Source organism: Siniperca chuatsi, linkage group LG22, assembly GCF_020085105.1.
Source record: "Siniperca chuatsi isolate FFG_IHB_CAS linkage group LG22, ASM2008510v1, whole genome shotgun sequence".
NCBI lineage: Eukaryota > Metazoa > Chordata > Actinopteri > Centrarchiformes > Sinipercidae > Siniperca > Siniperca chuatsi.
The window spans coordinates 382,501-397,500 of NC_058063.1; the positions used below are offsets into that span (position 1 = coordinate 382,501).

General features: G+C 42.7%; 1 protein-coding gene across 5 annotated transcripts in view; it reads right to left on the reverse strand.

The window, feature by feature from the left end:
• The window catches only part of tbc1d14 (TBC1 domain family, member 14), a 78,258-nt gene that overhangs the window by 14,308 nt on the left and 48,950 nt on the right, over nt 1-15,000 (reverse strand). For all 5 annotated transcript variants that reach the window (XM_044183551.1, XM_044183553.1, XM_044183552.1 and 2 more), the window contains 3 exons: nt 14,951-15,000; nt 14,490-14,607; nt 11,279-11,385 (listed from right to left, as the gene is read on the reverse strand). The exon at nt 14,951-15,000 is cut by the window's right edge and continues 33 nt beyond it. In XM_044183551.1, coding sequence (XP_044039486.1) covers nt 11,279-11,385; nt 14,490-14,607; nt 14,951-15,000 — 275 coding nt within the window. The remainder of the gene's footprint in view (nt 1-11,278; nt 11,386-14,489; nt 14,608-14,950) is intronic.

A 15,000-nucleotide genomic window follows, 5' to 3' on the forward strand; every position in this document is an offset into this window, starting at 1 on the left:
CCACAGTACAGTGGTGTACAGACAGAGGTTAAAGACACTGAGTAGAGAACATGATGACTAGACAGAAACCACTTGAGGGGATAAAAGGATTCAGCTCTTCACATTACTCTGCAGAAGTAATACTAAAGGTGATTAAAGGAAAAAGATCTCCCTCCATTTTCAGAAGACATTTATTTTGTTGCAGTACATTGAACCTCTGGGCATGTGCTTTGACATGTGGCTGCCCTCTAGTGATGAGATGCTGAATCGAAATAATTAGCTTTCTAAGACATGACATGGAGCTCTGCACTGGTGCCCCTGATCTTGTATAGTACCAAACACCAGCAAATTAATATTAATTGCAGAAGATGACAACTGCAGGCCATGCTAAACGGGCTTGCAAGGAGCTAAGAACTGCAGTCCAATATGAAGATATACTTTAGGGATAAAAGACCAATCATATTTAAAGCTATAAGCTTTGCCCTCGCACCTTCTGCACATCGGGGCATGCCGCATCTGCAACATCGTTACTGGAGGTAGGTCGACACAGCTCTGAATTTTCATGAATATTGGACACTGCACGAAGCAGTTAAATCCAGTCGTTGATCTGGATCTTCATCCCCCAGGAGATTCATCCTCTCCCCTTCTCTCCCTAGTTTGCATGTTATCATGGCTCTATCTCCCTCTGTTTGTAAGGTAAGGTAAGGTAAGTGCGCATGCGCCAGCCCGCATGCTGCCTGTTGCCGTAGCTCCGTCTCATCGTCTTACTTTTTCCAACTTTTAACTTTCCTTTTTTCTTCCAAACTTGAGTAACTTGTGTGTAAGTGTAATTTAAACTACGCTCTTGCGAAAATGAGGGTAGAAAGTGTTTTTGTACTTTTTTTCGCCGTGGAACTTCTTCTTCTCCTGCTCGGTCAGGGCACCACTGCAGATCAGCTGTTTGGCCACATTGTTTACACAAGGGAACAGCTGATCGCGCTGAAGCCGAGCAGCATGGCGCCCAGGACAACTGATGTCCCCACTGAGATCTGGAGGAGGACACACCGAGGATGCAGAGGTGGAACGAAGTGGCGAGGGAAGAGAGAGGGGTGCAGACAAAAGAGACTTAAGAATAAGAGATTTAAGCCGTGTCTGCCTTATCTCGTCATGGGCAACGTGAGATCGCTGGCGAATAAAATGGATGAGCTAACGGTGTTAGCCCGGAGTCAGACGGAGTTCCGTGAGTGTAGCTTGATGTGCTTCTCTGAGACATGGCTACACCAGGATATCCCGGACCATAACGTTTCCATCGATGGCTTTCAGACTGTTCGGGCCGACAGCGATCACACCGGGAGCGGTAAGCGGAAAGGCGGCGAGCTTGCTGTTGTAGTTAACAACAGATGGTGTAACCCTGGTCACATTACCATCAAGCAGAGTATCTGTAGCCTGGACATTGAACTGTTAGCTGTGGGACTCCGGCCATATTATCTGCCACGTGAATTTTCACATGCCATTGTTGTGGCTGTTTACATCCCCCCCTCTGCTAACCCGCCATCGGCGTGCAACGCCATTCACACCGCCATAGCACATCTCCAGACTCAACACCCGAGTGCACTCATTTTAATCTCGGGTGACTTCAACCATGTCAGTGTTTCAACAACACTGACTAATTTCACCCAGTATGTGAGCTGTCTTACTAGAGAGGAGAGGACACTGGACCTGCTGTATGCTAACGTTAAGGATGCATACAGCTCTTCCCTCCTCCTCCCTCTGGGTAGGTCAGACCACAACCTGGTTCACCTCAAATCCTGCTATGTGCCTCTGGTTAAAAGGCAGCCTGTGACCACAAGGACAGTGAGGAGATGGTCAGGGGAGGCCTATGAGACACGGGCTCACTGAGTGCATCACTGGCTACATTAACTTCTGTGTGGACTGCAATGTCCCAACCAAGATGGTCCATTGTTATCCAAATAACAAACCGTGGGTATCACAATTGAGAATGACTTCCGGATGGGAGCCGAAACGTCTTGATTCTGAAAACAGTGTCCAGATGACTACGACTGAAACCTTTTCTACGATAAACCGTGGGTAACAAAGGACATCAAGGACATTCTGAATGCCAAGAGGAGGGCCTTTACGGATGGTAATAGGGAGGAGGTGAGGGCAATCCAGGCTGACCTGAAGGTGAAAAATCAGGGAAGCCAAGGAGAAGTACAGGAGGAAGCTGGAGCGGAAACTCCAGCAGAACAATATGAGGGAGGTCTGGAGCGGCATGAAGACCATCACTGGCTTCAGACCGACTGGCAGCAGAGGAGTTGAAGGCAGCTTGGACAGGGCCAACGAACTGAATCTGTTCTTTAACAGATTCGACACACCGGCTCCTGCTCATCCCCCCTCTAACTCAGCTGCTGTCGGCCCTGCTCATTCCCCCTCTAACTCAGCTGCTGTCGGCCCTCAAGCTCCTCTGAGTACTCTGCTCGCCCCTCCCCATCAGGCTAACGGCCCTCTCCAGACCGACGACTCCCCCCCTCCCCCACCTGTAACCTCTGCTGTGTGCCTGACTGCTGACCAGGTGAGAGGACAGCTGATGAGGCTCCACTCAAACAAGGCTGCAGGCCCCGATGGCGTTAGCCCCGGGGTGCTAAAAGCCTATGCCCCCCAGCTTTGTGGAGTCCTTCAGCATGTCTTCAACCTGAGCCTGAGTCTTCAAAGGGTCCCCATTCTGTGGAAGACATCTTGCCTCGTTCCTGTGCCGAAGATGCCACGCCCCGGTGGCTCCAAGGACTACAGACCGGTGGCACTGACCTCCCACATAATGAAGACCCTGGAGAGACTAGTGCTGGAACAGCTGCGGCCCATGGTCAGACCCCTCCTGGACCCCCTTCAGTTCGCCTACCAGCCCCGGCTGGGAGTTGAGGACGCCATCATCTACCTGCTTAACCGCATCCACACCCACCTGGACAGGCCGGCAAGCACTGTGAGGATCATGTTTTTTGACTTCTCCAGTGCTTTCAACACCATCCGGCCTGCCCTGCTGGGAGAGAAGCTGGCAGCGATGCAGGTGGATGCCCCCCTTGTGTCCTGGATTGTGGACTACCTGACTGGCAGACCACAGCATGTGCGCCTGCAGCACTGTGTGTCAGACAGCGCACCACAGACTTCAGCTACCACACAGAGTCCTGCCACCTTCAGAAGTTTTCTGATGACTCTGCTGTGGTGGGATGTATCAGCGGTGGTGATGAGACGGAGTACAGGGCTGTGGTGGGGAACTTTGTTTCATGGTGCGAGCAGAACCATCTGCAGCTCAATGCGACAAAGTCAAAGGAGCTGGTTGTAGATCTATGGAGGGCCAAGGCACCAGTGACCCCGGTTTCCATCCAGGGGGTCAGTGTGGACATTGTGGAGGACTACAAGTACCTTGGAGTACACTTAGATAACAAACTGGACTGGACAAAGAACACTCAGGCTGTTTATAGGAAGGGCCAGAGCCGCCTCTATTTTCTGAGGAGGCTGAGGTCCTTCAACATCTGCCGGACGATGCTGAAGATGTTCTATGAGTCTGTGGTGGCCAGTGCTATCCTGTATGCTGTTGCATGCTGGGGCAGCAGGCTAAAGGTAGCGGACGCCAACAGACTCAATAAACTGATCCGCAAGGCCTGTGACATTGTGGGGGTGGAGCTGGACTCTCTGGCAGTGGTGTCAGAGAGGAGGATGCTGGCCAAACTACATGCCATCTTGGACAGTGTCTCCCACCCGCTCCATGACGTGCTGGTCAAGCAAAGGAACACCTTCAGCGGAAGACTCATCCCACCAAAAAGCACCACAGAGCGCCACAGGAAGTCATTCCTGCCTGTGGCCATCAGACTCTTTAACTCCTCCCTCTAAGGGTTAGTCTGTTTGACCCTAGGTCACTAAACTGGACATTGAGCATTACTTCTCCGCCATAATTAATAATAATTGTGCAATATTCTGTGTACTACTACTGCAATATTAGTTTTCCCTTGTTAGTTTTTTCTTATTTATTGCTACTGATACTATATACCTCAATTACTCTTCGACAGTACATGCACCTCCGCTTATTAATATTATTTATTACATAAGTAGTTACATTGTATTTTAGACTGTACTTTCATCATCAACCAGTAAACCCACTTGGTACTTGACACTTAGTTTATCTTATACTTATACCGACATGATACTTAATTTATTTCTGACCTGTTTTATAGAGTTTATAGTGTATCATATCGTTTTCTAGTACTTTCTCCTGTGTGCACTGACGTAAAGACGAGCTACTGTAACAAAGAGTTTCCCTACGGGGATCAATAAAGTATTTCTGATTCTGATTGCCTGTTTGTTTCTCCTCTCTGTGTGAATGCTTTTGTTAAATCAAATGATGATTGTCACACAAGGCTTACTTCCTGTTGCCAGAAGGTGGCGCAATGACTATTACTCCTAATTGGCATGTGTCCTCAGGCTGGGACTCTTATCAAACATGAAATTTGGGGCAGATCTATGTCGCGTTGAGATAGCACAGTTACAAATTTTGAAACATCCAAACATGGAAATGTAATGTCACGCCATGGACACGCAGTTCAACTTGTACTCAAACTCTGAAGAACTTTTCATCGTGAAGATCTTTCGCTCTGCAAAAATTAAGTTATCTGATTGATTCTCTAGGAGGAATTTGTTAAAGTACAGAGCCTGTAATTGGCGAAAAATACCCCAAAATTGCACAGTAAATTCAAAATGGCTGACTTCCTGTTGAGTATGGCTCCAAGAGACTTAAGTCTAAGTCTTGGGATGATACATCTGCATCCCAAATTACATACATCTTGGTGATATGCAGTGCTTGGGTTACATTGTTGATTTTTTGTAAGGGACGCTATCGAGCCATTTTGCCACACCCACATGCAAGACCCATATCAGACAACAAAATCCACCACTTCAGACGCGTGTGCTGACTTCAGGCCCATCACCACTTTGTGAGATGTCTGGCATCCTTAGCCCCTCAAAACAGCTTTGTTTTTCATGGTGAATAATGCATCGCCATGGTGACAGCATTTGAGGAAATCTCACAAGCTTCACAATACAGCATCATTGATGTCATGAGGCTTTTCTGCCGAAATTTGAGTTGGATCTTGTTAACATGCTAGGAGTAGTTTGTAAAAGTATGGGGCCTGTAACTTCCTATTGCCAGTATGTGGCTCTACAACTATGATTCAATATTGGACTGTAGATGTCTTTAGGCCGCGACTCTGATCAAAGACGTGAAATCTGGAAAAGATCTGAATATCTGTAGTGGAGTTACAACAGTTTCTTTTTTCATGTCGAAACATCTAAATTCGCCACCTACACGGCATTCAACGAAAACTCAAGCTTCATAATACAGCATCATCAATGTCTTTTGAGATTGATCTGCTCAACCAGCTATACGTCAAAGTATAAAACGTCATTTCCAATGTGGGCATGTAGATGTCTTTAGGGTGGGACTCTTATCAAACGTGCAGTTTGGGGCAGATTAGATTATGTTTCTTGGCTAAAAATCAAAATTCGATGCCACGCCACTGACATGCCCTTGAATAAAATGGGAATACAGTGTCCAAATTCAAAGTCGATCCGATTAATTCTCTAGGAGGAGTTCGTTAAAATACAGAGCCTGTTAATGGTCAAAAATACCCAAAAAGTGCACGTTAAATTCAAAATGGTTCACTTCCTGTTGGGTTTACAACATGGCTCCAAGAGGCTTTTTTGTATGTCTTGGGGTAATCCATGTACCACCCAAATTTCATACATGTAAGTGAAGCTCACCCCAAGGGCTGATTCGTTGAAGGCTAACTTCCTGTTGCCAGTAGGTGGCGCAATGACTAATATACAATATTGGCATGTAGATGTCTTCAGGCTGGGACTGTTATCAAACATGTGAATTTTGGGGCAGATCTGACCATGTACACTCAAGTTACAACAACTTCCTGTGTTATAGCAAAATACCAAAATTCGATGTCATGCCATGGACACGCCGTTCAGTCGATCCGATTAATTCTCTAGGAGGAGTCTGTTAAAGCTAGAGTGCAGGACTTTTACATATAAATGAACGTCCGTTACATTCAAGCCCTTGCCAGACAAGTTCACACAATGCCGATTAAGCCAATCGCCACCAGGTAAATCACTCTGTGGCGTCATTCTTGCGCGGGCGCACCGGTAATGATGTGTTTTACGCCTTTCTCTCTCTTATGGGAGAGAATGTTTATTATTGAGCATTGTTTGTTTATTTTGTATATTATGATCGTATAGTTTGTGTTAATATCCTTTGGCAAACATATTGTATGCAGTCGCGCCAATAAAGCCACTTGAATTTTCTCCACATGGCTCTGGAGCAACCGTAGCGATGGAGTAGACTACAGCAACTAGGAGTAAAACCTAAGAAGCGACCAAGAAAAGTGTCTGATGCTCCAGATAAAAAAGAATCTCAGCGTTCAGAGGAAGGATTACTGTCAAAAAAAGAAACCAATCAACGGCGAGGACAAACATGGATAACCATTGGTGTAGCTTTAGCTTTTCTTTGTTGGAGAGCGCTGAGAGAAGGGACTGAGGGCAGACACAGATGTCACGTTACTGCTCTTGGACAGGTTGGTTAAATATTTGGAGTAGGCTATGTAGCTATTACATTTACTCTACCTAAATAATGGATTATGGTCTTGGAACTGTGGAAATTTCTCTGTATTTTTTTTAAAAACTATTTCTGAACACAAGCCTGGGGCGAGCTCACTGTAGGCATACATCATAAGACCACGTCAACAGTGTTTGTGTAATTACTCACTGCCAGAAAGGGGGAGACAAAGGTTCCGCACTCCAGCTTTAAAGTATGGAGCCTGTAAATGGCGAAAAATGTCCTCAAGGTGCTGAGTAAATTCAAAATGGCTGACTTCCTGTTGGGTTAAGGGTATGGGTGCAAAAGGCCTTTTTGTGTGTCTTGGGGTGATACATGTACCACCCAAGGCAAAACATGGGGTGGGGCCTGCTTTTTAAAACAATTGTAGGGGGCGCTATGGAGCCATTTTGCCACACCAATGCACAAGACCCATATCGGGCGTAAATTTTCTGACAAGTGTGCAAAGTCTCGTGAGTTTTTGAGCACCATTAGGCCCTCAAAAATGCGATTAATTTGGGGGTTGACAAAGAGTAATAATTCCTTGCATGCCAATAGGGCCTCCATAACAGTTGCTGCTCAGGCCCTAATAATTCTTTGAATTTCAATAGGTCATCATCACCGATTTTCAGTGCTCTGGCCCTACTAAAGAATAATTAAAGCTGCAAGCAGCGTTGAACAGGCCCTCGCCTCCACGAGCGCCTCGGAGGGAGTGATAGCCGCAGTATTGTGACCGGAGGCCAGCTGACACTGCTCTGAATGTTCACGACCATTAGGCACTGCACGAAGGAGTTAAATATCACTTTTGGCACCCACTATGTGGTGGTGGAGAACAAGCACTAATCATACTGGGAGTGCTCCATCAATAACCATATGACGTTTAAGGCTGATCAGTTGAAACATTGCTGAGTTATTCCCACTTCCTGTTTGGCATGGCGTCATGCATCTGCCATGCCGCCCCCGTTCGACACATCAACAGAGGTTGCTGTACATCAAGTGTACACCACACAATGTAAATTTCATGTAGATCGGATGATGTTTGTCCCATGTGGCTTGCTTCCTGTTGCCAGTACATGGTGCTATGACTCATGAATGTCACATAAGTGTAACTGGGAGTGGTCGATCATCATAACCATATGAAGTTTGGCATGTAGATTTCTTCAGGCTGGGACTCTTATCGAACATGTGAAATTTAAAAAACATCTGACGATGTCGAGCAGAGGTCGCACAGTTACTAATTTTGGAATGAGGTAGCACTGTTACTAATTCTGGAACAATTTGGCACTGTTAGTAATTTTGGAACTAGGTAGCAATGTTACAAATTTTGGGAACCCATAATTCGCCGCATCGCCACAGCAACTACGCTTGAGAAAACATAGAAAGCGTCGCAATTTAGCACCAGAATCAACATAAAAAATGTAAAAATTGCTAAAATTCGCCAAATTTTGCTGCATCGGCACGGCAACGCCTTTTGAGGAAACCAAAAAAGCTTCACAATTTAGCATCACAAAGGTCTTTAGATTGCACTGCCCAAATTTAAGTCGATCTGATAAATTCTCTAGGAGTTTGTTAATGTACGGAGCCTGTAAATGGGAAAAAATGGCATGTTAAATTCAAAATGGCTGACTTCCAGTTGGGTTTAGAGTATGGCTCCAAGAGGCTTTTTTAATTCAAGAAATTATACATCTGCCTCCCAAATTTCATACATCTACTTGAAACAGCTACTTAGCTGAAATTTTGTAGGGGGCGCTATTAAGCCAGTTTTCCATACCCAAGGCAGAGACCCATATCAGTCAGCAAAATACACCAATTCTGACGCGTGTGCGAGTTTTTTGAGATTTCAAGCATCATTAGCCCCTAAAACACAGCTTCATTTTTCATGGCGAATCATGCATCACTATGGAAATGGTGTTCGATGACAACTAAGATCAAAGTCTTAAGACATTTCTGCCCAAATTTGAAGTGGATCTGCTAAACCTGTTAGGAGGAGTACATCAAAGTGTAAAACATGTAATTTCCTGTTGCCAGTAAGTGGCACTATGACTATGATTGAATTAGAGGCTGATTGGACAGTGTAAACTGAAGTTACAGCAACTTCCAGTTTAAATATTACTTTCTGTGTCCACTATGTGGTGCTAAAGAACACACACTAATAATGCTTGCTGGGTATCAAGTAAAGACCACACCATGTAATTTCGATGTAAATCGGATGATAAGACCCTCATTCGTCCAGGAGTGTTCTATCATAGAAAAGGTTTCAGTCGTAGTCATCTGAAAACAGATGATTCTGAAAACAGTGTCCAGATGACTACGACTGAAACCTTCTCTACGATAAATCGGATGATGTTTGTCACACAAGGCTGACTTATTGACTTGCCACTAGGTGGCAGTATGATAATAACTAAATATTGTCATATGTGTGTGTTCAGGGCGGGATCTTATCATGAAAGTTTGGTTCAGATGGGACCATGTACAGTAAAGTTACAACCACTTCCTGTTTCATGGCGAAACTTCGAAATTTGCCGCCCCTTAACAGCCACATTTTTCTACGAAAACTCAAGCTTTTCATCTGCAACCTGTTTTATGTATGCTGACTAAGTTTGAAGATGATCAGATTAACGGTCTAGAACGAGTTTGTTAAAATGTGACCCCTATAAAATCGCCAAAAATATGAAAACAAACGTGCAAAAAAATAAGAAATCAGGCAGGGGGCAAACACTTTTTCACACCACTGTACATATACATATATATACACATACATATATACATATGTATACATACATACATATACACATACATATACATACATACATACATACATACATACACACATTACATATATACACACATATACATACATATATACACACACATACAAATATATATACACACACATATATAGAGTGGTGTGCAAGTGTTTGCCCCCTTCCTGATTTTTTTTTGGAGTGGCCTAGTCAAAGTCCTGACCTGAATCCTATTAAGATGCTGTTGCATGATCTTAAAAAAGCAGTTCATGCTCGAAAACCCTCCAATGTGGTTGAATTACAACAATTCTGCAAAGATGAGTGGGCCAAAATTCCTCCACAGCACTGTAAAAGACTCATTGCAAGTTTTTGCAAATGCTTGATTGCAGTTGTTGCTGCTAAGTGTGGCCCAACAAGTTATTAGGTTTAGGGGGCAATCACTTTTTCACACAGGGCCATGTAGGTTTGGAATTTGTTTTCCCTTAATAATAACAACCTTCATTTAAAAACTGCATTCTGTGTTTACTTGTGTTATCTTTGACTTGTATTTAAATTTGTTTGATGATCTGAAACATTTAAGTGTGACTACCATGCAAAAAAATAAGAAATCAGGAAGGGGGCAAACACTTTTGCACACCACTGTATATACATACATATACATATATATATACATACCCATACATATATACATACATATTCACATACATATATACATACATTTACATACAGTATATATATACACGGACATATATATACACATACATATACAGTGGTGTGAAAAAGTGATTGACCCCTTCCTGATTTATTATTTTGCATTTGTCACACTTAAATGTTTCAGATCATCAAACTAATTTAAATATTAGTCTGTCAGCTACAACTTAAGTCCTGATATTTTAGCCTATATTTGTTTACATTTTGGGAACATGGCACCACTGAAAGTATTGAAAGTGCTGAATTAGCTATTAGTTCTTGTTTGCAGTGTGCCCCAAGAATGTACACTGGATTTTTAGAACGCCAGCATACACCTGTCCCTTTCACCTCACGCAGTATCTTTGCCTCACGTCTTCACACCCCACTTTTGACCCCCTTACTAAAGAAAACATAGACCATATTCTGTTTTTCAGAAGATATTAAAAATTACACTTTCATTTCATTATTTTCAAAAGACTAACATGAAGCGACTGAGTTTACTCAAGACCAGTTTTAACTGCCAGTTATGTTTCATATTGCAATTCAGTGGACTCTAAAGGACACAAGTCAGTGGTTTGGCAGTGCACTGGAGTAAGAGCCTGAAACTAGCGCCTCCCTTTTCTATTTATTCAATCAGTTTTGAATTGAGATTTGATTCTGAATCTAATCGTGACACTAAGAATTGGAATTAAACACTTCTGTCCCAAAATGTTGCAGAGTGGCCCAGCTCAGCAGTCAGCAAGAGAGTGCTTATCTGCAAGTAACCCTGAGGGTACAAAAGACTTTCTCTGAGCAATTTAAAGTTGATGCTCCCTTAGCAAGTGGAGAATGAATTTGCAGTGTGTATGTGTGTGTGTGTGTGTGTGTGTGTGTGTGTGTGTGTGTATGTATGTATGTATACTATCTCCATCCAGAGAACTCATTGAAATGCTGCCTCTTGTACAGGGGGAATCATTGGACCATGCCCCTTCTTAATGAACTCTTATCTATCTCACTGACACTACAAAAACAAAGAGACATTGCTACACGCATCTGTGTGCAGGTAGTTTGACATAACAAAATAGAAAAAGGCCATACTAGTATGTTGTTAAGTGATGAACAAACAGCAGTCAGTTAACAAATCATGACAGAACAATCACAGGTTAATAGTTATATAATGTAGCTTTGGAAACAGACCTTATGAGCCTTTTCCTCTCATCATAACACACACACTCTCAGATGCACACTCACTCCCATGTACCATGTGTGATGTTGAGCTCGTTGCCCACAGCCAGGCTCCACACTTTGCCTCTGACACTGGGGGGGATGCCCTGCCACCAGAGGTCTCTCACTCGTCGAGTTGTACACCTGGAGGAGGGTTTAGCACATCAGAGGCTGCTTTGTACATGTTAAAGATAAATCCTCCATGCACACCAAAGTTAGTCACGAAGTTCCACAAGGTTTTGTGCTTGGATCAATTCTATTCACCTTATATATGCTTCCTTCAGGCAATATTATTAGGAAACACTCCATACACTTTCATTGTTATGCAAATGATACCCAATTATATCTTTCAAACAAGCCAGATGAAACCAATCAGTTAGCTAAACTTCAAACAGGCCTTAGGGACATAAAAACCTGGATGACCTGCAATTTTCTGATGTTAAACTCAGACAAAACTGAAGTTATTGTACTTGGCCCCAAACACCTCTGAGACACTTTATCTAAAGATATAGTTACTCTAGATGGCACTGCCCTTACCTCCAGTATCACCGTAAGGAATCTCTGACTTATATTTGATCATTATATGTCCTTTAACTCCCACAGTGCATCTCTGCACTGGCTCCCTGTAAAATCCAGAAAAGAATTTCAAATCCTTCTCCTTGCCTACAAAGCCTCTAATGGTCAAGCACCATCATATCTTAAAGAGCCCATAGTGCCTATTACCCGACTAAAACACTGCGCTCCTAGAATGCAGGGTTACTTGTGGTCTCCAAAAGTAGAATGGGAGCCAGAGTCTTCAGCTATCAAGCTCCTCTCCTGTGGAACCAGCTCCTAGTTTGGGTTTGGGAGGCAGACGTTAGGGGTGTATACCAGTTTCGTCACAATCTGTCACGACCTGGATTTTGCAAAACCATCATTACCGTGACAAACGTTTTAGTATATTAAAACTAATGTGCTTTATTCTGGCTGCGATAACATGCACGTAGAGGGCTTTGCACGTACTCATAGAACTGTAGTTACATCCAGTAACTACTATTTTCCTCACTAACTCTGGTAACTGCTCTGGTAACACAAAGATGTGGAAGGTAACGTTATGAGCAAAGAAATCCCAGTGTCTCTGTTGTTTGCTGCAAAAACTACTCACACCATCCGAGGAAGTGAAGACCCAGTGGATTAACTATTTTTGATGGAAATGTCCCCACAACTGACTGTTGTAAGTTACAAAGCCAGCTTCGATTCAAAATTGAAGCTCAAGGATGGATCAATACTTAAATCTTGGAAGCTGTAAGTTTTGACATTTTTATGTTGCTTTACTGTTTATTTTCAGGTTAGTCTGTTGACCTTGGCGTTAGCATGTTGCTGGGCTAATGTGGCTAGCGTCTATTGAACTCAATTCACAATAGACTAATGTCGTAATGCTAGTCAAGTCAAGAAAAATTTTGTGAATGTTAAGCCTCATTTGAAGCGAATTAAATAACCAGAGTAGTAGGTTGGATGTAGGTAACTGTTTTTTCACGTTGCTTTTTGTGGAACTTCATAGGGAAACGCAAGCTCAGCTAGCTTTGGTGTTACACAAAGCCCCTCTGCTCTCGCTGGTGTTATGTCCCAAGTGGTTTTCAAACTAACTGGTTCCCGTACGCGTGCACGTGTTGTGTTCACGTAACAGCTGATTAAATTTCTTTTTTCGTAGGTGGCTGTGATGTAGTGCTCACTTATACAATCAAATTTTCCGCAGTAGTTATGAGATGAGACTTGAAAATCGGCAGTAATATGTTTGCAAACGTATGATGAATCTGGCTTTCTCTCCCCCTCTCCCTCTCAACCCAACCCGTCGAGGCAGATGGCCACCCACCCAGAGTCTAGGTTCTGCTCGAGGTTTCTGCCTGTTAAAAGGGAGTTTTTCTTGCCACTGTCACCAAGCGCTTGGTCATGGTGGGAACTGTTGGGTCTCTGTAAATAATATTATCAATATTACGGTCTAGACCTGCTCTATATGAAACATGCCCTGAGATAACTATTATGATTTGGCACTATATAAATAAAATTTATTGAATTTAATTAACAATTGTGTTAAGAGGAAACCATGATTTATCGATCTCAGCCACAATGTGGCAGTCATTTCTTCCACTGCTGCAGTCACTGATTCTGCATTAAGTGAGTAAAACCTAACCAATACATCTTTTACTTCTTGTTTATATTTACCCCATATTTCACAATGTTCCCCCTCTAATTCATAGTACTCCATTTGTATTGTTGTATTGTATAAATGGTAGGAGAAACAAAAACAATAGGGTAGTGCACAGTATTAGTGGTAAAACAAGTCTCCTTGTGGTTGAAGAGCATTTTGGAGATTGTGACATTAAGAGACTTAATTTGTAAAGCAAGACCGCATAAACCATTAATTATTTATACAAGACCACCCTAATTTTCAAGTTTGGCAAATAAGTACTAATCTTAATGCAAGGTCTTACTGTAGTATTCCAAAATCTCACCAATCCGATAGGTGTAAGTATGATAAGTATGACTGTATGACAGGAGGTATAACAGAGTCACTGACTGATATTAATTCAAATCAACATGCTGGAATGAATGTGGCAGTTATGCTTGTTAAACAGGCTGTGTTTTGTTAATCTCATAATTAATCATTATGCCTATATATGATCGGTTTGTATTTTCTCCCTGCAGTGCTGGTCTACGGCAGCTGTTCAGTATTTGTCCACAATAAGGTGGATTTTCCATGACAGGTCAACATTTAGGAATTTAAGCACATTGCCTTTAAAACACAACAGACCAGTGAAAAAGAAAACAGTTAAGAATCTTGTCTGCTGAACACTAAGAGACTTCTCTAATTCATTTATAGTTCTTTGTTTAAAGCACTATAATGTTCAAAGGTCTGACCAATGTTTGCACTGGTAAATTCCTTCTTTGTACAAAAGAAGTTAAGTTTCCAAAGAAAATACGCAGAACATCAGTACTTTTAACACGGCAGCGGCAGATGGCCGCCCACCATTAAGTCTGGTTCTGTCCAAGGTTTCTGCCTCTTAAAGGAAGTTCTTCCTTGCCACTGTCGCCAAATGCTTGCTCATGGTGGGATTTGTTGGGTCTCTGTAATTAATATTATAAAGAGTACAGTCTAGCTCTATAGGAAAAGTGCAATGAGATAACTTCTGTTATGAATTGGTGCTATATAAATAAAATTGAATTGAATTACTTTTATCATTCTAAACTCAATCTTTGTTTGTACTCACACTGTACTCCAGTTAGGCAAGATCTCCTGGTTCCAGGTCTGGGCGGCTGTGCCAATGCTCTCCTCAAGCTTACACCGATCCTCTAGCTGCTTCTTTCTCTTCTGAGCATCCTTCAACTCTACAGACAGGAGTGTAAAGAGAGGTGGTTACATACAAAATAGAAAGTTAATAAAAGAGGAAACTAGGCTGAAACCAGACAGATATAGCATATTCAGTCCTGTAGTTGTGTGCCAAGCTTTAGAGAAAGGTGGAGGAAAAATAAATTGCAGGTGTTTGTTAAAACATGAGGGATAAAACTACATTGCTATCCAGCTTTAAAGATTCCAAGGATTTCTCTAGTCATGTTAATGATGTTTTGTTTGTAACAGTGTAGTGCTCCAGTGATGACCTCACTTTCTGGGGGTGAATGCTCTGGAAGAAGATAGTAAGGGAACCTTGATTACTTTTGTCAAATGCCTAACCTCTCTTCTTGGCCTGAGCCACCATCTCTTCATACTGCTGTCTGTGTTTC